The sequence below is a fragment of the Colias croceus genome, chromosome 1, assembly GCF_905220415.1.
Source record: "Colias croceus chromosome 1, ilColCroc2.1".
NCBI classification, from domain to species: Eukaryota; Metazoa; Arthropoda; class Insecta; order Lepidoptera; family Pieridae; genus Colias; species Colias croceus.
The window spans coordinates 8,752,358-8,778,183 of NC_059537.1; the positions used below are offsets into that span (position 1 = coordinate 8,752,358).

Here is a 25,826-nt window from a genome sequence, read left to right on the forward strand (position 1 = left end):
AGTTAATTATAATTGAGTAAAATTTAAAATGTTACGTTAATTAATTAGGCCATGAAACACGACAATCAAAACGTAGAGACTCTACCATAAAGTTCTACGTAAACATGACCCAGTAAAGGAATTTTAATAACTCAAGATTATTTTTCACTTTAACGCAATACACGCAATATGTTTTATATTAATAATCCTGCATGTTGTATTTAAATTCGTTTTTAATAGTACTTTAGTAATTATTATAATAGTAATATGATGCTTTTAGTAGCCTTAAAATTTGATTTAATTATAATAAAATACTTGTTCAGAAAAAAATAGGAATGTCCATTTATTCACACTGAAAGTTGAATAATTTTATGCTGACTGCTGATGCAAAAGAAGTAAATCAATTCATATTTACATTGAGCAATCATGTATGAAACCAAAATAGCAATAAAATTAGACAAATTTTCGATGTGAAAACCTAGGTTGGCAGAAACAAACGTTATGTGATGGCTGGGTCGATTTCAGACTGAAGAGGCTTTTTATTTTGATAATGTATAGACGGGGACAGTTAAAAACTTATTGGCTCATTCATGAATACATATTGAGTCTAAAATAAATAATTATTTGAATACTACTTAAATTTAAATGATTGCTTCACGAATAGAGTATGTATTTATATTAGATTATAATTTATTTGTTTATGAAATTTATCATCAGTTTGTTTTAATTTATAAAAGTGGATAGATGCACAGAGCAAGTAATATAGGATAGATGTTTGTTACTCTTGCACACAAAAACCGCTGAACGGATTATGATGATACATGTCAGTGCTATAAGCTTATGTACTAGAATAGCATCAGCACAGAACAGCTTAACAATAATAACCATGACATAATATATTTTATCTAAATTTTGATCGACTTGTCTGTCTTTGTGTACACTTTAGTACCGCTGAACCGTATTAAGTCTTCATTGGATGATGGTAGAGTTTCTAGAAAAATATTATATCTTATATTTTGCAAACAAATTCACGCTCCTCAAGTAAAGAAAGTAATTAGCGATATAAATATATTGAAAAAGGCATTTAACGTCAGTTGACAGTTAAATAAAAAGAGGCATGAAACTTACAAAGGAAACTGTCACTGGCACGCATAGCTTTCGTGCCAAATGCTTTTTGTCACTATATTTACGAGGTGACATTTTAGCACACCTCTATTTTACGCAAAAATATTATAACACTGTTTTACCTGTGGTTTTACCACAGTATCTTAGTTTATTTATGTTTCTTCATTACTACAGCCGAGGTGGTTTAATCTATACTTTAAAAATGAATCGCAAAATTTGTTGATAAGCGCATAACTCGAGAACGGCTGAACCAATTTTGTTATTTTTTTTTAATAATAGTCCTTGAAGAACGAGGATGGTTTTTATGTAGAGAAAACGTAAACCGGCTGCGCCGGGCGGACCACTATAAAACAATGAAACGAAATTATAATTTAATTAAATAAGGTAGAGCCATAGCAGAGCATTAATAATTCCGGAAGGAGTACTTTCTTGTACAATATTTGTAAAACACATAAAACATGAACAAACATAATACAAACGTAAACATAAAACACGGTAGGCCTCAGGGACTATTATTGGTTGTTAAAAAGCACTTTTGCCTCGGTAATGGTTCGTATTCGTTTTATTGATTTTCAATGAAAATATAATACACCTCTTTTAAAGAGTTTTGAGATCATGGGAGCTTTTATTTCGAATCATAATTATTTGTAATAAGATTCTGTTTTGCGTAGCGAAAGTGATTGCGATTTTACATTATAGGTATGTACACTAAAAATTCTTTTATTCTAGAGTCAATAAGAAGTAATTGAATAAAACGAATTTTCAGGAATCCAGCTTCTGTCTAAGATTTTATCTACAAAAAATTTAATTTCAAAAATACTATCTTTATAATATAAAAATGAATCGCAAAATGTGTTGGTAACTGCATAACTCGAGAACAACTGAACCGATTTCGTTAATTTTATTTTTATTACATTTCTTGAAGTACGAGGGTCGAGGATGGTTCTTATGAAGAGAAAACGTAAAAATGTACCACGGGCGAAGCCGGGGCGGACCGCTAGTAAGTATATACAACCATTGTTAATAAAATTTCGAGAGATAAACACAAAATAATTGAATTTAAATACTTTTGCACCCTACGCGCTTGGCTGGATTGACTGCAAATCTGCAATCTGTCATTAAAAACGGAAATGATGAATGCCAATTCCCTCGCTTTGTATTGAGTTTTCGGATCACTAAGCAGGGATCGTGGTTCGGTGGCACATGCAAAAACGATTGGCCCTTGTTGTTTGATTTAGCCGACCTGGTTGCCAGGTGCCACCTCTTTCCGCTTGGCCGCTCGGATGCTTCGCTACAGGCCAGGTGTTTGTTACCTCTGCGGACGACTTACTTGTGATGTTAACATTGTTATGACTCAATAGCTTATACAAATATGAGATAAGCTTCGAGAGTTATGTATACCTTGAAGAGTTTTCGACATTTCGTGTCTCTGCGTCTAGTATTTACAGTTTGGAGAATTGAATGGTACCTAACTACATATAGGTATATTTTTCATTTATTTAAGAGTAATTAATACAAAGGAAATTATTCATCTTTGAATATTTATGAAGCTAAAAGCTTTTAGATAATATTTTGTTTCGTTATAAAACTTCTGCAAATTTAAATAGAGTTTTAACAGTGGTAATAAGGTCTATCTACTTTATATTATTTAAAAAAAATCAGGAGTTATAAAATTATTCCGTCCGTTTCTCATCTAAAAACGATTTAGTTTTATTAAAATAACGAAAACCCAAAAAGTAGAGAAAGGAAATTTTTATAAAACAGTTTATTTTAAATGAAATCTAAGTATGATCGGTCTCTTAACTTCTAATAGAGTATATAATATGTAGATATTACCTATATACATATTATTTACACTACGTTACCAAACTTTTCCACCTGATTGCGATAATATATTAAATCATAATCTGTTTTCTATGTTTGGATTTAACCCTTTCAATATCCAAGAGCGTATTGGCTAGAGTTGTTTGAACACAAACTTTATAAAGTTCCCTCGTAAACAATCTAAATATCGAGGCCAGCCATCGGCATCGTATTAATTAGACCTGTGTTTATTTCAACGGTAAGCACCCAATTAATTTTACGAATATATTTGTTAAATAAATAAACCGTACCGGCTCGAGATAAATACCATTAGCACGTAACAAAAGTAGCTACTAGTTGCGAGAATAGACCTGCTTTAAGTACCGTAGTGCGCACACTAAAGTACTAATAATAATTTTATCTAACTATTCCACTCACTGACCACTGTGCATCAGTGTTGGAATCTGGATTATGTAAAAATCATTCCTAATGTGATTCATTCATGTAAATTTGCAAAACAGAAAATTATACTATATAACTACCTACTTATTTAAAACAAGGGACAGAATTATTTTTTATGATCCAACTTTGATTTGTACACGTATTTCATTTCAGTAAAGAATTCAACATCTACCAAATAAATATCATATTTCTCCCAAATGTTTGCTTTATAAATGTAAAATAATTTCTTTCAACAATTTAATAACCTAATTTTCAGTCGCTGAAATAGATACCTCTGTTGTAGTGGAACGTAACCCAACACTAATATTTATTTCTTCGCATAAAAAGCGAGGATGGCAAAAAAGAAAAACGCGCTATATCCTATGAATATGAATATTTAAACGACACGCCAGTGCGGCTCTTCAACAAGAATTCTCTTTGTAGTACAATATTACTAAACATAGGTACCATGTAAGATTAAAATTACTATGTGTATCGCAATTTAGTTATTAGTTGCGACATATAGACAATGTTATTTAGAATCTATTAAATGTTTCTTTATGTGTACGGCAACGGAACGGAGCGGATCAAAATTAAATGTTAATACTCTTGAAACCTACGGTAGATTATCCTGTGATGCCACGACTATAATCACAAAGGTTCCTTTAATCTTTGTTACTTATTCATTAATAACAATGATTATATGTGAATTAGACATATATAACCTAGTTCAGTGCCTCAATAAGAGTGCATTGAAAGTGAATTTACAATATTCACTTCAAGTCCTAGTTGTCTGACTTAGCTCGTTGCATCAAGGTCGCACGCGATTACATAGAAGTTGGAAAAACAAAAGATAGCGTGCCTAGCGCTCTAAACGACACTAAGCCATTCGCGACTATAAGCTCACACCCCGCAACAGGTAGAGGCTTTTCTTATCAACATTGCTGTCACGAAACGTTTATTTGCAGTATAAATAAATAGGTAGATACCTAATGTGTTAATACGCGTCACAGGTCACAACTCGAGAAACAAAATGAAGTAGAGTCTAGTTTATTTAATACAAACCACGTTGGTGTTATTTAATTCAATCGAATCGAAGAAATCGTAGTGATATGCTTCAAGAATTTAATAAATTCACATCACGCTGTTACTATTACGTTTTTAATATCATCATACAAGACATGAACTATAGATAAATATTATATCCCTCTATTTATGACATTTTTATGATGGCTGCAAATGCTACGAAACCATAAATATAATGGCTGTCCGAGAGTTAATCTCAGGGAAACACTTTTGATTAAAGTGCACCTTAGACAACAATAGAAGAAAACTTGTATTTTCATTAATAGGTTGGCGCCTGTTTTTATTGCTAGGCCATTTATTTAAAGGAACTTTTATTTAAAAAAGTAAAAAATATATGTTAATAGTGTAGATTGTAGAACATAATTTAATAATAGTTCATTCATATGTAAATTAAAAGCTAAAGAGAGAGAGAAAAGCTCTAAAAATTTATTGAAAAAAATGTCGGATATAAAAATAGATGTCTCATATCTTATTTCGCATAGAATGTCTTATCTGATCTCATGTTTCTCGATCACGTCTATTTAAGATGAGAAATCTTACCCCGTTGGGTCCCCATTTACAATTTACAGTGATATCAGATCTTTTTCAAATATAAAAGGCTCTTTAGATACCTATCACGCTTCACGCAAGATTTAGTTTGCAAGAAAGTTAGGAGAAAAGTTCGTAGACGGAAAAGTTCCGAACATTAACGGCTGTTTAGCGACGAGGTTTACAAATTAGCTAATACAATATTAAGATTAAGTATAATGTTTATTATTCAATTACCTAGTTTTAGTAATTTTTAAATCGAATAAAAGGTATCAAATTTAAAAAAGTACCTATGCATTTATTCACAAACAGCCAGTTTATCTATCTGTCAAGCTTTTACGGCTAAACTGCAGAACCGATCCGAATTATATTTGGAAAGAATATAGAAGTTGATACAAGTATTGATACAAGTATTTCAAACTAGCTTCCGCCCGCGACTCCGTCCGCGCGGATGTCGGTCTTCGCGTGGATGGTTATTTCTCCATTTTGAGTACCTCTGTCAATAACATCTTATAAATATCTATTGGACCCAATTCCCAAATACGGCTAGGCCTATAATAATACGCAACGTGTGTTCGCGGTTCTACGGAACAACGTCTATGGATAAAACTAAAAAATTAAGATTATTTTTTTTCTACGTATTTTTCCAGGATAAAAAGTATCCTATTTTACGCCCAGGATAATAAGGTATAATTATACCAAGTTTCATCGAAATCGAACCGGTAGTTTTCACGTGATGTCTTCACATACAGACAGACAGACAGACAGACAGACAGACAGACAGACAGACAGACAGACAAAAATTTTTTTAATCACATATTTGGGTTTGGTATCGATCCAGTAACACCCCCTGCTAGTTATTTTTTCAATATTTTCAATGTACAGAATTGACCCTTCTACAGATTTATTATATGTATAGATGATTCTCTAGAAATATGTCCCTGGGTCTTCGACTATTTTTATTTTATAGGCTACTTTTCCAAAATCAACATAAAGACCAGACACAGAAATCGTAATAAGCCAAATGGGGATGAAAGCTTTTGCTAGTGGTTTTTTCCGCTTGTAAAACACAGCTAGTTACAAATACATACACCTGAACTACAAAGCAACATTAATATTTATTCACGGTTCTTCACAGACATAAAAATTGGCTTGAGCGGTTTTCCCTACACGCTTCCAGAATAATCTTTTTAAATGAAAATATACGTTCGACACGTGAAATGTAATATATTCCAGTCCTTCCAAGAAATATAAAATATAATATGAAGCGTTCAAAATGTGTTACGGTATTGATAAGGCATACCAGTTTAATATTTATAAGAGAACAACAAAACATACATATAACGTATAAAATATAATTCTTTGCCATTATATTTCGTGATATATTCAATGTCGTGTTCTTATTTCATATTTCTTTTCTATTTCGCTTACTTTGTGTCGGTGTTCGTGTTAAGTTCTTGTTATAATGAATTAAATATACGTGAAAAGACGTCGCATGCTTTCAATTTCAGGGAAAATTTCATGCTCGTTAAAATATTGGTTTACCAAGAAGAAAAATCGAATATAAATCTCAAAACGTTGAACAGTTATTTTATTATTTATAAACTATGTCATATAACTAATCTTACGTTATCAAAGGGTTCTAATAATCTTATAATAGCATGAGTTAACTGCTGTAAAATACTAAAGCTCAGTATGTGCAAGTCTAATAAAGTTATTGACATAATTACTTCCACTCGCTAACAACACATAGCGACGGGCTTACAGAGTTATAGCATTAATACAACAACATTATTGGGTAGCGATGGAAATATGCATTTTTTGACATAGACGTATTTTGTATATAATGTTTAAATTATTGCAATGTAATTATGTCTAACGTGGTTTATTTATGAATTCGTGGAAGTGGTAGTGAATAAATTGAATATTGTATTAATTTATTATTAGACATTTCAGCATCCATTATTGAACTATTTAGTGGGAAAATTTTTTTTTTTTTAAAAACATAGTTGCTCACGCAAAGGTATTTTTATTTGACTAGGACATAAAAGATTGTAGTACATAGCACACACATATTATATCTAACAACAACCGCCCTAATTCCTCTGTTCGGTCGTCCCAAGAATTTGGACAATTTACGTTCGCCACGCTTATTTAACACCTTCTATTCAAATATAATACGCCTTTTGCGAGAGAACATAAAACATGAGAATTATGGCTAATTTATGACAGAGAAATTCTCGGATATGCAATATTATGGCGCGGCAATTTCTTGAAATGGACCTTAAATAAATACACAACGGAGCTTAATAAAATAAATAATAGGAATTATTAATTAAAAGCGTCATTTAATCTGAATCAGCGATAAGACCGCAGTGTGTCAATGTTGACACAACTCGGTATACATTTTTAATATTCGTGTGTTATGGCACACATACTATGTGTGTGTACCTCCTACGGCCACTTGTTTACTAATGCTTTTTGCTCCCTAAGAAAACACAGGTGAAATATTTTGTCAATCATTACAGTTGGAAGCGTGCGGGGCGCGGGCGAGGCGGTCTGCGGCAGTCGCGCGCGGGCGTTCGCTACGCGAGCGTGGTGCGTGTTCGTAGCGCTACGGAACGCACATGTTGATCGGGGACGAAACTCCCGCGTAAACCGCATTCATTTGTGTTACGCTCTTAGCTAGGCTATTCATAATTTCTGACCGACGATTTATCTTCTTTATTGTCCTTAAATTTTCTATTTCATAGCATTGCAGATGATTTTCAATTTTTATGTATCTTGTTTATTTTATTATGAAATAATAAATATTAATATCAATTTGGTTTCGTTAAAAATGGCTTAATTAAAAAGGTTATAAGGGCGCCCTCAGATTATCCGGTTAAAGACGATCCTCTAATCTTCTCTAGTGATATCCCTTTATCCTTCTCGTTAGTAACTTATTTAAGGTTATTTGATCATTAATTGAGACGAGCAATATTTGAGATCAGCTACATTTTTTGACTGGGGATAATTTACGGATTCGTTATACTTATTCATTACAATAAAATATTTCATTTTAAGTTAACGAAGAATTATTTTGTAAATCTTAGCTCTAGTAGGTACATATCGGGATTATGTTCTAAATATTAAAAATAATAATATATAATTCTCGTGAAAAATAATTAAGATAATAATCTAAGAAATATTAACTATGTAAAAAGTCTAAAATCATAAATAGAACATGAATAGCTATAAGCCTATAGAATTAACACACAATCACACAATTAAATCGACAGATTTCTTTAGATATTAATATGTTTTACTAAATCTAATATCAAAAAGTGCTTCAAGCCATTAAAATGGGATCAGTAATATATTAACATAAATTCGGAATGGCGGGGACAATTCGACATCTGTCGACATACCACCATGAGAGCACTCCCACTGCAGCTACGGTAAGTTGCGCGAATGCATAAGTACATACTACATACTTATATATAATCTAAATTATATAGGATAAAGAAATAACTAGATGAATATTTTGGCAAAGAAAAAACAGAGGTGTTAGGTGTAAAATTACACTCAAACATTACCTACAAATTGTGCCCAAAAATAATTTAATCAAATACATTAAACGAGGTCAGGCAAAAGAGTAAAATAAAAATAAATTTAACTTTAAGCATGACATTTGATTTCTCTCGGAGAGATTAAAGGGCATCCGTACTAATCGGGGTGTGGTGGTAGTATATTCAATACTAGCTGCGCTCCGCGGTATCACCCGCGTAACTCCGCTCCTGTTGGTCACCACCGAAAGAATTTTTCAAATCGGACCAGTAGTTCCTGAGATAAGCGCGTTCAAACAAACAAACGTACAAACAAACAAACTCTTCAGCTTTATAATATTAGTATAGATTAAAATTAGAAAATCTAAATGCAATAGCGTTTTCCTTTTCTCCGTCTGTATTTATTCATTTCTTTATTGCTTTAACGGTCTCTAATAGGCGATTCCTTTATATATTTCTTGAACCACTTCCTCGTTTAACTCGCTTCCAATAAACTAGTAAATAAATTTCGTTAAACCTTTTCCTTGTTTTCTTTTATATAACTAGTATCTTCGATTAATAAGTTTATGAAATTGTAGCTATATGATTATTATTAGACGATATTTTTTGTCCTATCCTATAACTATCTAAATTTATATTAAAGGAATGACTTGAAATAGCATTTGCTTGACAAAATGGATTAATTTAATATCTACATGATCAATTAAAAAATAATTTCACCCGTAGAAAGCTATATATTATTATTTCTGGGTTTCATTTCTGGACGAACTCGGGGCGAGTCGCTAGGGTATCTTTAAATAACTGATCTCTTTTTTCCATTACATTGATAAATGAGACAGTTGTTTAGATTTATTTAGTCCGTAAATAAATTATTAAAAAAAACAGACTTCTCTTAACGTATTCACAGATTTATATGATATTTTTGGGTATATTCGATAAATCTGAGATTTGATTATAAACTACTTTTATACCCCTAAGTGATAAGGATCTGCTGAAATACGACGTTTACCGGGTCACCTAGTAAACTTACAAAATTCGAAGAAGATACTTCCAAATAAACTGCTAACAAAAAACTTTTCGTTAAGTTGAAATTTTTTTCCCAAGGCGCAAGAAATAAATATTTCACATCAAATTATAGCGTGAACATCGCGTTATAACGAATAAAATGCCGATGTTCGTATATAGCGTGCTATTCCATCATCAGGAATTCGTAATATTTTATTGAGGTCCTCGCAGGCCTCTAGAATGGGGAATATCAGTTTTTCAATGAATAAATTAAAACATTATGAGAAAAAGATCTGTGAATTATCGCCTCTCTATTTAATTTGAGACATTCTAATAGACAAGTACCTACTTGTACATAACAAGGAAAATGTCTTCGAATTATGTCCTCTCTATTTATTTTTATAATTGTACTAGCTTTCCGCTCGCGGCTTCACCCGCGTTCCCGTGGGATTTCCGGGATGAAATATATCCTATGGGTTAATCCAAATTACCTTCTATATGTGTGCTAAATTTCATTGTAATTGGTTCAGTAGTATTTGCGTGAAAGAATAAAAAACACATACACACAGCATCCTCACAAACTTTCGCATTTATAATATTAGTAGGATTGATATTCGTATTCTTTAGAGCAACAGTTATCCGATGCGTTATAGAGTGTAGACTTTAGCTTTTTACAGCCTTGAAATCGCGTTTAACGTCTCATTTAAAAACAACTCTAGGCGCTATGTAATGATCCGACGCTTTAGCAGAAGAATAAAAGTGTTTGTACCTCATTAGTATGCATGCAGTAGTCAGTACTGAGGTGAATTTTGTAGGCATCACACAATTTCTATGTATATTTCAGGCTTCAGCCGATACCCTGAATCAATGATTGCAGCTGTTGTTGAACCAAAAGGAAAAGTAATATGTAGTTGATTGAAAATACTGAACGAAAAATGATTATGGCAAACGAGCATTTAAATGCCTAAATTTTTTAGAAACGAATAATGAAAATAGCAGTAACACGAGTATTACGGGATAATTACTGCGATTAAATTCAATTTAAATCTCTATGAATCTTTATGCAACCTTCACCTGTATTTTTTCGGGCTAAATTGGACGGACTATAAAAGTTTTATGTTTATTTTTTAATTCTCTAGTAACACACTTCTAAAGAACACGAATTGAGACTCTTCAAAAGTTTGTTAATTAAGTTTAGGAGAAGTTTTTCCATCATAAGTATTGCAAGTCAAATCTGTGATACACGTTTTTAAATTATTTTACATTCTTACTATCTATTCTTGAATGCAACTGAAAACAAATTAAGCCTTTACAACATGTACTCTGTTAATATCTAGTTTCAATTTCAATCTCATACACCAAAGCCAAACTATTGAATAGAAAAGAGCATGCATATTGTAAGCCGCGTCTGAATCGCAAACTACCCGAATCTATCACAATTTTACTGTGCAATTCCCTTTTGGCGCGCTACCGCATACAGCACACAATTTTAATTAGACCTATCGAGTAACCCGTGGCTGAACATCGGTATTTTTGTGGTATTTTTATTGGAATTCAAAATACGTAACAAATATCATAGATTTGTCTAACTTTACTACGTGGTATATCGGTTTTTGTACGGTTTTTTAAATTACTTTCTTGATATAAGCGTAGTTCCAACAAACTCTTCAGCTTTATACTTAGTAGGTTTTAGTATAGAGTATTAACTATAAACTGTCTATTATCTAGACGTACATATCTAGTAACTTTATAACAAACACTTCATAATTCATAATTTTATTAGGTCAAAATTAATTTAAAAGAAGTTTAACGAGGTATATGCGATAAATGTTAAATAATAATTGTTGGGCTATTTAATCCTATTTCTAATTATGAATGCAGTTAGAAGGCTTAATAATACATGTTCCATTATTATAAATTCGTTAAAATCTATGCGGCTTCATTAATGCATAATAGCTAATTACTTAGAGGATAATACGCAGTCACAATGGAAACTTAATGGACTGTGTATTGGCCCGTTTAACTAATGCATAAATATTGAATTACTAGCTTTACGCTCGCAGCTTCGGCCGTTAATACGTTCACTTTGATGTTGATTTACGTCCTAATTCAACTCCTTCAGATTATTTAAAGAGACCACTTTCTCCATCAATACGAATCTTTAAGGTGGGAATTTTACTTTTAATGTTCAACTGATATTTTTTACGTATACATTCGAATGTGATTTTAAAGGTGGATTGGTTGGCACCAAGTCAAAGAATTTTTTTGTTTGTTTGAAATTCATGTTCATGCGTTTTAGAAAGTGATTGAACGCACTGAGTATATAAAAATAAATCAATAGTACAACACATAGGTAACTCTATGACCGACTTTTACAGCCGTTTGTTTGTTTTCGTTAGGTTTGTTCGGGGCCGTAATTTACAATTTAATAATTAAACCTAAACCTGCACTTAATAAAAAGTAAAGTAATAAAACGTGACCTAAACCTAAGTTACTTTTAAAAATTTAGCCTATCGGAATTTAAAAACATAATTAAAAAAAGACGTGTGGCACTCGGGGACTGCCGCGGTAAAGCTATTGCATAGCATGCCTTCAAGCCACACCTCCGCCCGTCGGAGTGGGAAGCGTGAGGTTTTTCGTTACGGAATTTCTCGATTCGGTCCCCGCGCTCAAGGCCCGCGATAGAAGCTATGCAATAGCTTAAAAATCGTTACAACTTAATTTTGCCCACGGAAGTAAAATACAGCGTTATTGTTATTACAAAGTCTACAGATATGTTTACGTTTAAACCCTTTCAACACAAACTCAACATTGAAACATTTTGACATAAATAAACTTCTGTTAAATGTTTACTTAAACAGAAAAAATTAAAGCACTTTTAAATAATTCTGGGCTACGTTCACCCCAATTACATTTTTTAAGAGATGCTAATGCATGCAAATTTTATACAATAGAATATTTTTAACTTAGAGTATACTGAGTACGTTTATTTTAAGCTATGAAACTTTAAAAATGCTTTTTTATTCATTGTTAAATATCTATTTCAATGGACTTGGATATTTTGTGTAAAATTCAACAAGTAGATAAGTATCTATCTAATGCCTCTTACATAGAGCCCCTGGAAATCAATACTTATGAAAATTATATTCTTTAGCATTTAAGACGTATTTATCTAAAAATTACTTGCTTTTGACTAAGACGAATTTTTATTCAGATTAACGAGAGAATAAAACTTTAAAAAATAAGAAAAACGCGTTTATTGTAGGTATGTGCATGTATTTTGTAAATAGAAATAAATAAACTTTTTTATTCAGATTAACGAGAGAATAAAACTTTAAAAAATAAGAAAAACGCGTTTATAGTATGTGCATGTATTTTGTAAATAGAAATAAATAAACTTAATGATACAAATCTATTCTTTCAATCATTATTAATAACAGTATTTTCAATAATATATTACAGAAATTTATCATTGGTCGCATCTTTATTCATAAAAGATACCAAATAGATACTCATATATTATAGAGTTTTGACTTTTGGTATAAAAATGGCCACTATAATTTTGCCAATATCGCATAAACATACGCTGGCTGAACGCACATTTGGACATAATAAAAGATGCATCATTTTTCACTAATGCTCATCGGATATTTGACATAGAGATATGGAATATCATCTTTCATGAATGTTCGGCTATATTTTTATTTTATTACAACAAAAACTCCTCGAGCATTGACAGAGACTAAACCGTTCGACATAAAAAGCTTATTTCTCTCGACGAATACTGCAGAAGACGACTCCGTGACATATTGATAAATGAGCCTATAACCACAAACATAATATTGATTTCTATACTCCTTTATCATAATTTAGATAAATCTGTTCAAATAGATGAGATCTGAAACTACACTTTTAAAAATAAAGATGACCCTTTTATGCCTAGGGAACTACGTAATTTTGGTTTCAAACTTTCAGCTCAACCTATTTGTATAAAATGTTAATTGAATTTATCCCTTAAAATTTATGTCCCAGATTATTTCCAGTTTTCAACAAATACATTTTTATCTTTTAAGCTTTTGTTAATAATATTATGTAATCACTGTATTTCTTCCTTTAGGTCTAATACAACTTTGTTCTTTTTTAGTTTACATACCTAAATAAAATCAAATATCAAAGCAGTTTAATATATTACACTGGTCAACAATGATTTTGTTGCCCTGGATGTGAAAGTGGTTTCGAATAATTTAATGCATTTTATATATAGAACTATTAATGGTTTTGGTAGATTGGCTCTAGTTTTTTTTTATCCTAATTTTCTTACTAGACTCTAAAACGCAGCATGAAATAGAAGGTATATATTTTGTTTTACATCATTTATTTATTACAAAGTTTTACTTATTGTTTTGTTTTAGTATTTAATTAATTCAAATGGATATAAAAATAGAGAAAAATCATTAAAACTTATGAAATAGTACAAGGAAATAGATTTTATAAGCTTCTCTTCTTAGTTAATTTTGGGACAATAGTTTTCTTATGGACCATCAGTAATCTGCCATCATGTGACGATCCCATATACCCTGATACCATTATTCCATAATTTTTACTTCTTTTTCGATGTGTTCTTCCTGTTTCTCACAGAAATTCCGCAGATTTACTGGATATCTATCCAGGAGACTGTGGGCAAAGTGTAGCTTTATGCTCGTATTTGCTCATAAAATAATGAAGTTTTTTAAACAACTGTTGTGCCATTTCTTTATAATTTGGTGTTTTAAATTAATCTTAAATTAATTAATACTATATCTCTCCATTATTTACATTCACCATCAGTTATTAAATTTTGTTAAATTTTCATTTTTTATCAATTGTCGACACGCCCGTCCTGTAGGGCCATCGTGTATTCTTCTTATACTTCTAGATTCCCTCAAAGGCCTAAATTTTCATATTTATTAATTATTCCTAATGAATTTGCTTTGTCTAATTCTATTAATAAAAACATCAAGGGAATTTCGTATACCTATCCACTTTGCTGACCAAGTGCTACTGGGTTTCTTTAACTCAATACAAACCGAACATTGTTGTTCATAAAAATGTTTTTTTACAGAAACCATTTATTATTCTGATATTCTACAGTCAGTTTTATAGAATAGGGTTATGTCTGAGCGAATAAATGTGCAGAAAACGTAATTCACCTAAAAATAAACACTTGTTAGTATTTAGTAACCCGTACTCTGAAGGGCCGTAAGAAATTTTTATATATGAAAATCCAAATAAAAAAAAAACTAGAGCCAATTAAATAATTTTAATGATTACATTCACAAACTGGGTACTTGAAATATATAAATCTGTAGAAATATCCAGGGCAACAAAAAAAAATTGTTTTTTTGTTGAGCTGTGTTATTTTTATTGTATCGGTTCTTAAAATTTTAAAAGAAAGCACCCGACCTAGTCCCGTCCTAACACTTTTTTTTTGCTTTTCAAACTAGTTGACAACAAGTCTATTGTGCCGTAAGAAACCAAAGAAAATAGTTTTAATAAACGGTATAGAATTTATTTATACATCGTGATAATGAATCGGCTATCACAATGAGTATTATAATATTGTTTTACTTACATTTTCAAAAGCAATATTTCATACCTTTTACGTAAAGGGGCTCATGAAAAATATTTTAAAATGTTCCTTTTACGCTCGGAGGAGAACTCTTGCACAAAGGATCAACTAAATGTTATAAAATATTATATTAGGCACTTTATTGTACGAGTTGATTGCTTTGCTCTTTTTATGGGTTCTTCAAATCGGTCTTTTCATACCTGTATCTACCCTAAAAAAATGTCCAAAATAATAAATGTATCAAATCGCGTTTAAAATTTAGAACATGTCATATCTAATGAAAAGTGATAATAACTATGAATATATAAATAATATAAGAAAAATAATGAAAATCTTCCTCATTTTAAGAAATTTGTTATTGGGCTGGCTGAAAATTTTACCGCCTAAAAGAGGTGAAAAAACATAATATCAAAGTTAGTACGTGAAACATAGCGTGAAACTAAGTAGATATGTATTAGCAAAATGTACTCAACGATATCTTTGGTCAAGTTTCAATGCAGTATAAGTTTCTGGTTTATTGCCAACTGGCATCAGGCACGCTTTGTAAGTGATCACGGCGCGTTAGTAGACAGTAATAAGAAACTATTTCATACCACTTCAAATGCTAAAGGAAATAAGAGACTACTTGTACTAAATAAGACTAGGTAGATACTATAATATAGAATTATATCTTTTATATGAGCATGTCGTTGTCAGTTGGATGGCATGTTTTTTTTTTATTATTTTAATTAGCAGAAGTTTCTCAGAGGTATCGTCGCGTTAATGCCTTCCACTTCAATGAAAATAACGTAGGTTCAAGATAATAGGATTTGGCAATTTATGTGCACATGATCCACTTCATAATGCTCCAATTGATGAAAGAAAATATCCGAACGAAATAGTAGCGTCCACAAACGAAAAAGTTCAACGACATGTGACATCTGCCAGCACGCACTTGCCCAGTGTGATGGATTGTTTATACATATTTGTGTCACCTAAGACCTCATAGGAGGGGGAACAAATATGTGCTGATCATTATGATATTGGTGGAGATTTATGAGGAAGAAACTTCCTAGTAAATATATTCATAGATAAAAAAGAGCGCGTGTTCCGAGCACACATGTCAGAAGTGGAACTTTTTGGCAAGATTCAAAGATACCAAAATCGTCGCCTTACACCATGACGTGACGGTATTGCCATGACGCGACTTTGAAATTTTACTCTCAAAGCGCTTAAAGAAGTTCCACTTCAATAAGTTATCATAAAAATAATATATACAAACACATAAGCAATTAACTGACAAATTATAATTGCTAGAATATGAATTACTCACATTTTACTTTCAATTAAACCAATCGATAGTTATGATTACGTTAAACTGAATTTCATGTTTGCATTTCATATAGTAAATATGTGCGCCAGCTATTCGATAAAGCAATTTGGGTATGGGTGCTTTATTGAATGAAACAATTAAACTACGCAACACTGCGCTGCTTTATAAAACAGGTGCCTAATATAATAATTCGTTGCCAGACCTCCGGACTAATAACTCTAATTACCTAGCCATTTTCGTTCATATAATATTCACTGAATCACAACGTTCGAGTGAAATTACTTTCGCACGAACTGCAATTGGCTTACTTTGGTAAATAAATAAGAAGGTCTCACGTGAAACTGCGGGAGCCTAAAGGTTGCCCTGTTTAATTCTTAATTACGCTACCTTTTTTTTCATTTTTAATACATTTTTAATATCTACTTCCAACAATATAAACGAGATTATAACCTGAAGAATTTAATCCTTATTATACATATAGATAGGCATCAGGCATAGATTCATAAATTTATTCACGGTAACCGATTTGCATATCACCCTAGAGAGGATAATTTGCGGAATTTTAACAAATATTAGCGAATCCGAGCGTCTATTGCCTGAAGTTGTAAAGATATTAATCATTGCTTTACACATTTACACAATGATTTTGAAAGCATTTTTAATGTGTGTTTAGGTATTGATAATTATAATTATTCATCTATGATGCTTTAATATTCATAAAGTTATTGGTAAAAGCGAATAGGTTACTATTATTACATGATGTTTTAATGTATAAATGCGCATTAATATTTCTATTACTATGTTAATATTATATATAGCGGCAGCGGAATGTACTAGGTCACTCAACAATTATTATATTAACTTGAATAAATTGATTTGTCCATTTATGTTTTCCAATTTATGTACGAAAACTTGAAAACCATTTCATTTGTTACAGTTAATAAATGAAATCAACGTACAGCTGGCACTGTTCCGTGACTTGCTCATCCACATCGGCCAGCCCCATGACTGCCCGGAGCTTCGCGAACGAGTGCGGAGGCTTCGCCGAACATGCGTCGAAGCAACTAAACAGACTAGCCAGCTAGTGCTTCCCACGTGTAAAAAGTATGTACTTATGTATGCAATAGTTTTAATGGAATACTATTACACAAGTGTTTTATTGCACGCCTCATAAGCGAAGCGTTGAGGTGGGTACTACTGTCACTTCGCGCAAAACATCTGATTTTTCAAACTTAAAATGTCTTTATGTATCATACATTGCACTTGTAAGATAATACATACACACACATATTAAGAAAAAACACTATTTTTAACATTCATGATATTTTTGATGTCATTTTTGTTATTTAAACTAGTTAAAAAACAGTTTAAAAAAGTTCTGTCTTGGACGTCCGTGTGTCTGTATGTGCGGAGGATTTTCTTGTTAACACGATAGCGACCGAAGTACTTTACTAATCGAGTCTTTTTTTTCTCTTACGCTTGAGTATGCTCAGGAATAGAACCCTTTCATTTTTCAGGGTCTGATTCGATGTGGTTTAATTGTTATTAAATAAACAAAAAAAAAATGTCGACTGTTCTCCATAATTTTAGTATATCTATATATTATATTCTTTATTTTATATTTTTTTTTATATTTATAGTGTACTTGAGTACACTATAAATATAAAAAAAAATAAAATTATAAAAATAAGAATCGAGTTTATAATATAACTCGATTCTTTATACTATAAGCCAAGGTTCAAAAAAATAAGTTGGTAGTCAGTCCCTTAAACCTGCGCAGTTTCACATCTAGGTGGAGCCACAAGAAAAATAGCTCAATTATTACGGTACCGCTTTCTTTACTTTTCCAACTGTTTTATTTTATTTCTTTTTTATATTTATAGTGTACTCTTTATAAATAATCAATTTTATTGTAAAGGATGAGATTATGAGGCGTGCACTTTTGGATTTTCCAAACTATTTTTGCTAATCAGTTTGTATCGTTACAGTTGTGTGTTTTATATGTTATTGACATATCCATTTGTAGTCTTGTATAATATGGTCTTTCTGAAATCATATATTAGAGACGGAGACTGTTGGTGTAGGTACCTACATAAAGTACGAATCCGACCGCAACCAAATTCGATTACAATGCTTTACCATCGATATTATAGTGAAAATGGAATACGAGACCAGCGGTAAATATTCCACGAATAAGCAGTAACAGCACTCAGTACTCCAACGCAATTTTGCGGACGTGCAGTTCCTCTGAGCCAGTTCGTACAACAGTATTTTGTACCAAGGCTAGCAAATTTACGTATAATTTGCTAGCTTTTCCTGACATAAACCATTACCTACTTGACGCTAACCCAATATTCGCAAGCTTTCGTGGAATTTTAATTTCTTAATGAAACTGAAATCTAATTAATGAACTTTGTTTCGATCTTAAAACATCTAGTAGGTATATAATCTTATAATAATAATTTTCCTTGTTTAATAAAATGTTCTTGTTTCGTTTATTTACACATGTTTTCCATCAATTCCGGCATCTATTCTCAATCTCTATTGCTGTTTAGTTTAAACGTACGAAAGCTACATTAACTTGACGTACAATGCTATCCATACTATAATAATATTATAAATGCGAAAGTAACTCTGTCTGTCTGTCTGTTACTCAATCACGCCTAAACTACTGAACCAATTTGCATGAAATTTGGTATGGAGATACCTATATTGATAACCGAGAAAGGACATAGGCTACCTTTTATTGCGAAATATGTAGAGTAGTTATGTACCTACACAAAGCTAGATAGTTAATGTTGAATTTCTTTAAATATCATTAGAACAGAGCAAGAAACTTTTCTCCTAACATATATACGTATTTAATCATCTTTTTCCACTGATTAACTTGGTATCAACATAATATATGTAGATTATGTGTATTGATTTTTACGAAGAACAATACAGTTTTAGAATAATATTTTCATGCATTTATGTTGAATGCAAATTTAAAATTAACGCTAGAACAAAGATAAAATATATTCAAAAGAAAAACGACAATATACGTTTTTGGAGATAAAGGATTGCAGATTTCATAGAATATCCTAAAAGTTTTTTCATTCATACTGGGTGGCTGGAATATATTATGAGGAAAAATCCTCATACAACTATGCTTACTGTTTAGTATATCACATGGAATTAATAATTAAAAGTGGTGGTCCTGAATAGAGTAAATAAATAATATTTATTTACTAAAATTGCTTTATAGCTAAAATGCGATTTTTTAAACATAAAAAATATTCTGTTAAATTTGATAAACGCCAAGTTATACTTTGAACAATATTTATTATAACGAAGGACATAGCTGACGAACATTGATAACTCGACGATTAATGCCAACAAATCCGCACTGACAATATTAAACCAACAATATTAGCATATCAAAAGACTAGTAACGACCTTTCTAACCCGAATGAAATATAAAAGAGACCAATTACAATGGTAAAAGTTCCGATTCCCAAATGGGTTCCTTAAGCGCGGTAAACCGCGAAACTAATAAATCTATCTATTGTGCGGTCTCAGACACTTCAAAGAGATATTCCACTCTTATCGCTTCAGTGATCGTTCCATAAAACATTTATTTGATTACGAAAGTTATTTGATAATTTTAATATGAAACGGACACGAAGGTTACAACTGTCTAAGGTCCAATGTCTAAGTCTAGGTAACTTTAGAAATTCATATTTTAAAAAAGCTTCCGCCGCTTGTATTATTTTCTAAGCAACAATAAAAGCAGACATAATAGCGATATTGTGATAGGAAGCATCCACATCCACAAAAAGTGTTGGAATGATTTTTCAGGAATCGTTTTTATGGATGCATACTCGTAGCAGCGAGATGATTTTCCAAGAATGAATATTGGAAGTGGATATTCGAATAATTATTTCATATGAATGGGCGTAGGTACCTACTCGTTCTGGTTATATATATATGCCTCTTATACAAAGACTGAAACTTAAACAAATTAATAAATTTCAAATGTAGTTCCTTATTAATTATAATACCTATGAAATAGTGCTCAAATAAAAAAAAAATTTGTTACAAACTGAAAGTACACTATCGATATACGTCATAAAATGTTATTAATCACGTTTGGAATCGGTAAATAAACATAGTTAGCGCTTATTATTTGTTGCTGATTCATTACTGATTATAAATGGGGTAACAATGATAAATTACATATTGTGAAAACCTCAAAGGGCTGTCTGACACCTCATTTAATCTTTTTCCAATATTTTCAAAATAAACCACAGTCATCTTACCTTACCGCAAATCATTACAGCAATCTTACAAGAATAAGACTTATATAACATGCAAGTATACTGTATTGTATACAATATACACATGTACATAGTTTCATCTAGTTACATCTTTATGTAACTAATAGATGTATGTATATAATTAAAATCAAATCATAATTTATTTGCCAGAATCGATATCTCTCATACATCATGTAAGCAAGAACTGCTAGTTCTAATTGAATAGTTCTGTTTTCGTTTGTGTTCTTAGTATAATCCCTTTATCGAGGAAAGCTGCCTAACATCATGCTACGACCAATAGGAGCGGAACATCAGTGAAAATTTTGTAAAAACGGGATAAAATGCTAGTATTTTTTCTAAGAGCAAGCGAAATTGTGTGTGTCATATCAAACAAAAGATACACTAAAATATTAATGAAACTAAACCCCATTATGAAATATACCTACTACTCTCTACGGAACAGCTGCTTTGTCAATAAACATAGGTAGGTATTCCACATTACAATTGTCTGAAAAAAGTATTTTTATAGGTCTGGCGGGGAGGGCTGTGCTGAGCAGCCTCAATTGGTGCTATTATACTTTATGTCGCAACTACTGCTTCGGGAACTTGCCAAGTGCCACAGATTGGTGCAATTAGTGCCAATGGACATGACATCTTATTATGGTAATTACGAGTATAATATGACATTATTAATTTTTTAAGAGACTTCAAGAGTTTCGCAATGCGACTGTATTTTTATTTTATTTTTGTATTTGTCACCTCAACTCTTTGACTGGGTCAATTTGAAGACTCTTTCTTTTTTATTTTTAAAACTGGTGCTTCTCTTGTAGTTCCATTTAAATGAGGACAATTTTAAAAAATTTGAAGGTGGTTTAGTTTTTTGTTAAAAAAAATATGCATTGTATCTTACCATATTAAATAATTTACTTTATATCTAAAGACTTATAAATTGGTAAGGATTTAGTAAACGAGATTTAGGGATCGTATGGGCAATTAGATAAATGAAAGTGTACCTAAGTGTAAACGCTCTAGATAGCAAGGAACCCTCAATCAATTAGTTGTAGATAATATGGTACAATGGACATTCCTTTAAATAGACACAAAACAAAGAAACAAGTTTGATTTTAGTTCCCTGTGTCATTGTACAAAACTCGATGAAATTGTTCAGGATACATCGCCCATTTTTGCAAGTGACTACTATCAAGCTGATTTTCCGTTTGTAGCTTTATTTTCATGAGACACCCAATAATTTCGTGTACGAAACTCTCGATTGTGGTAGCTAACAGAGATAACAAGGATACAATTTTTTGATTTGATGGTTCTCAAATATTTATTACGCAATTTGTAGGACAATATGTCTGTTGAATTATATAAACATTAACGAAGTGAAAACAAAAAAATCAGCTTGTTAGTAATTATTTATGATGACCTCGTTATCGATACACTTTGGAAAGGGGGACTCTTTGAACCAACCATAGATTTTGTAGGACAAATATTTTTTCGAATAATTTAGGTAATTATCTTGAGATTGAACAAAAAAAAATTCAGTTCTTAGTAATAAATATTTGAGAACCATCAAATCAAAAATTTTTATCCTTGTTATCTCTGTTAGCTACCACAATCGAGACTTTCGTACACGAAATTATTGGGCGTCTCATCAAAATAAAGCTACAAACGGAAAATTAGCTTGATAGTAGTCACTTGCAAAATGGGCGATGTATCCTGAACTACTGTCAGTTTCTCGACAGGCTCAACCTACAAATTCAGGCTGACAGTACCTACTAACTAAGCTAGAGATTCGGGCTCTATATGTGCCGAAGCCGAGGCTTTCTATCAAATTCTCACTTGAAATAAGCTTAAAGAAACACACAATATGAATGACAAATTCAATTAATGATAAAAATATGTGAAAAGCATACTTTAAAAATTCATTTTATTTTAATAATACATCACTTTCATTCCAACAATCTGTTATGAATAGTGAGTCGTACTTAGAATTAAATTTTACACAAAGAATAAATTATTCATGCACAACACAAAAATGAGTACATCTAGATATAAAATAAAAACAAATTTAACATTCGTGCGCTGATTATGTACTTTAATTGACTTTGATACTACGTGAGTAATTATTTTGTACTCTACGTACACTCGTATTCGTCTTTTTATTAAATTATATTTTTTGTTGATTTTACATTGTTTTTCATATAATTAGAATAATGAGCTGTTGAAATATTGAGGTCACAGAATATGCTCTACCTCAAATGTCACTGGCTGTCCTATACGCTAACGACTACGGCTTCGGATCGTTAGTTTAAAAACCAAAAGCGTTTTACCTGAATATCGTTTTTTCATAAGCATGCTTTTTTTTAAAGATAAGTAATTAGTATGTGAATATTATTCACACATACACATAATATTCATAATTATGTTAAGATAATGTAACGTTTTAAAACTGGCTGATATTTTCAGGAACATTAATTTTTTATTTACTATAGGTATATTTTCTTATGATCTTTGAACCACTTCATCATAAATCATAATACATTAATAAACTCACAAAATTGTTATAAAGTATGTTTAACATTTAATATTACACAATATTGATATTCATCTGTATAAAATTTATAGTCTTTTCCTATCCTATCACTGTGTCGCATAAATTAAATAAACTTGGAAAATACCAACATTTCCAACAGAGAATCGTGCCGGTCCATCAAACTTCGGCAACGTGATCAGCCAGATATTGCTGTGTAAGCAGATTACACCGGATTTTAATCAAGAGGAACTGTGCAGTATCGCTAAAGACACACAAGAAATCACCAGAATAGTCAGCGATATTCAAGAATACCTCCCGCCGCATGAAACCCTCAATCACTTAGGTAAGTTGAAATTAAAGAAAATTGTAATATTTATCGGCTTTATTTTAAAATGTGATAGACAATATAGATTGCATTGAATTTTTCACGGTTTTACGGTTCACGGTATTATATGTAAGCGGTAACAGTAGGTGTATCTGTTGTCTCTTATATTGCTCTACATTCTTGTTGTTTAAATAGCTCGTTTAAACACCTCGAAATATTCAGGAATAGTGTGACAATACCTCTTTAGACATTCGTATTGAGTCGAACTTTTATAGGTGGTCTTTTTTAACATTAATAATTTAAATTATTGGACATGAAAAACAGTGTGATTTATTTTATTCCATAATGCGAATAGATACTCGTAAAAGTCTTTATTCCCGTTTTACTGAATTCAATTTTCATGAATGTTCTTAAATTTTCTCTAAAATCTTCTAGTAATACTTTAATCTGGATTATCGCTATGTAATTCGTCCAGAATCTCCCTTCTCTCCAGATGATAGAAAAGATTATCCGCTATTCCACGCGTATAAGAGAATATTAATAGCTTTTGTCCCCCAGATACTTCATACGCATTAGGAACAGTCAGCCGCAGTGCGATACAAAACACGTTCATTTCTTATCCCATTACATTTACATTTGTAACAAAGACGTTCGTATTCTCAGTTTTGTACATTTTTCCAGAACATTATCTAATGAAATAGTTATAGATATAGGTACTTCATGTTAATCTTTTTAATTTAACACAATAATTAGTTTAAAATCATACGGTATATTAATAGGTATAATCACTCCCCACAAAGGTATTCAAATTTCAAAGTCGTTGTTACGGAAAAGATTGTGATTTTTTTTATTGTATGTTGAGAAAATTTAATAACTTAGTAAATGAGCCAGTGAAGTAATTTTATACACAAAAAATTCTTTCTATTTAAGCCGTTCAATCAATAGACAGAAAATCCAATCAATCCTATAAAATTATTAGAGTCTGGCATTATCAATCCACGATGAAATACGTTATGAATGCATTTTACTGAAAGCGTATCATAATATTGACTTGAAATTAATTCTATCTCAATGAAAGTACATTTGTTGCAGAAAGCAATATTGCGCTTAAAGGAGACGACGTTAACGGCCTATGGAGAAACAAGCGAAGAGGATCTCTATACAAAGGTATGGGAGTCCTTTGTTGCATGTCGCGGCCGAACTACCTCTGAGGGTGTCAAGTCTCGCCTACGAGGCGGCCCAGCGTGCACCAAGAATATTTAAAGGAAAATAGTCCAACGCAGATATTGGAATTGGACGCAAAGTGTTCATAAACTGTTAACAGTGCATGTATTCCACGGAACGAGAACGTAGAGTAGAAATGAAAGGGTCCATTAAATTGATTATTTAGTTACGCTACAGTGTAGTTAATGATTCAGTTTTGTAGATAATGATCTAGTCATTCTAATAAATTAATAAACTTATATACATCAATAAATTTAATTCTCTAAAATAATATTTAAGTAAGTAGTTGCAAATGATAATTGCATAATGCCTGGAGAGGGATCAATTTCATTTAAGTACGAGTACATTTGAAAGTACATTTCTACGATATTTAGTTTCGTTTGAGCGACGCTCTCAGGCTCAAAACAATAATTATTATCCTTGGAGAATATACTACCAGACTGAAGTTCAGTTATAAATGTTTCTATATTTCAATTTGATTATTAATTGTCTTCCAATAGTTCATTAATACGGATTAAACCTACTATAAGATTTATATTTATTTAATGAACTTTTTATGGTACATACCTATATATGTATATTAATACTTTATAAACATTTAGTGACAAAAAATCATAAATTATATTAACAATTAATTTTCGCAAATATATTTATAAATTACAGGGTTCGCTCATACATTGGAGAAAAATTAGGGAGGGATTATAAATGAATTATTCAGCAATCATTAAATGTATAATGTATTCAGCAATATTAATGAAAAATTTCATTTCAAATAACAAAAAATTCATTCGGATCCAACCAAAAAAGTTCTGTTTTATAAATCGCTTCGGATCATTTTTTTTCAAAATGAACATATCATTCTAATGTTTTGCAGTCAATGTTGTCTACCGATCCATCCTAACATATGAACGATCCCTGTATAATGAGTGATCTAGAAAGAATACTATTTAGCCCATCGTTAATGATGAAAAGATTATGATATACATAATAAATTAATCATTTATT

The 25,826-nt window shown here is 31.4% G+C and overlaps 1 protein-coding gene across 2 annotated transcripts in view; it reads left to right on the top strand.

The window, feature by feature from the left end:
• The window catches only part of LOC123693510, a 44,576-nt gene extending 19,243 nt beyond the window's left edge, over window positions 1–25,333 (top strand). The window contains exons 1-5 of one of the 2 annotated variants that reach the window (XM_045638665.1): window positions 8,270–8,402; window positions 17,373–17,539; window positions 21,263–21,396; window positions 23,433–23,615; window positions 24,690–25,333. In XM_045638665.1, coding sequence (XP_045494621.1) covers window positions 8,340–8,402; window positions 17,373–17,539; window positions 21,263–21,396; window positions 23,433–23,615; window positions 24,690–24,808 — 666 coding nt within the window. In that variant the 5' untranslated portion in view covers window positions 8,270–8,339 and the 3' untranslated portion in view covers window positions 24,809–25,333. Of the gene's footprint in view, window positions 1–8,269; window positions 8,403–17,372; window positions 17,540–21,262; window positions 21,397–23,432; window positions 23,616–24,689 lie in introns of those variants that run through there. The other variant, XM_045638655.1, reaches the window with a different exon arrangement.
• The last annotated feature ends 493 nt before the right edge of the window (window positions 25,334–25,826 follow it).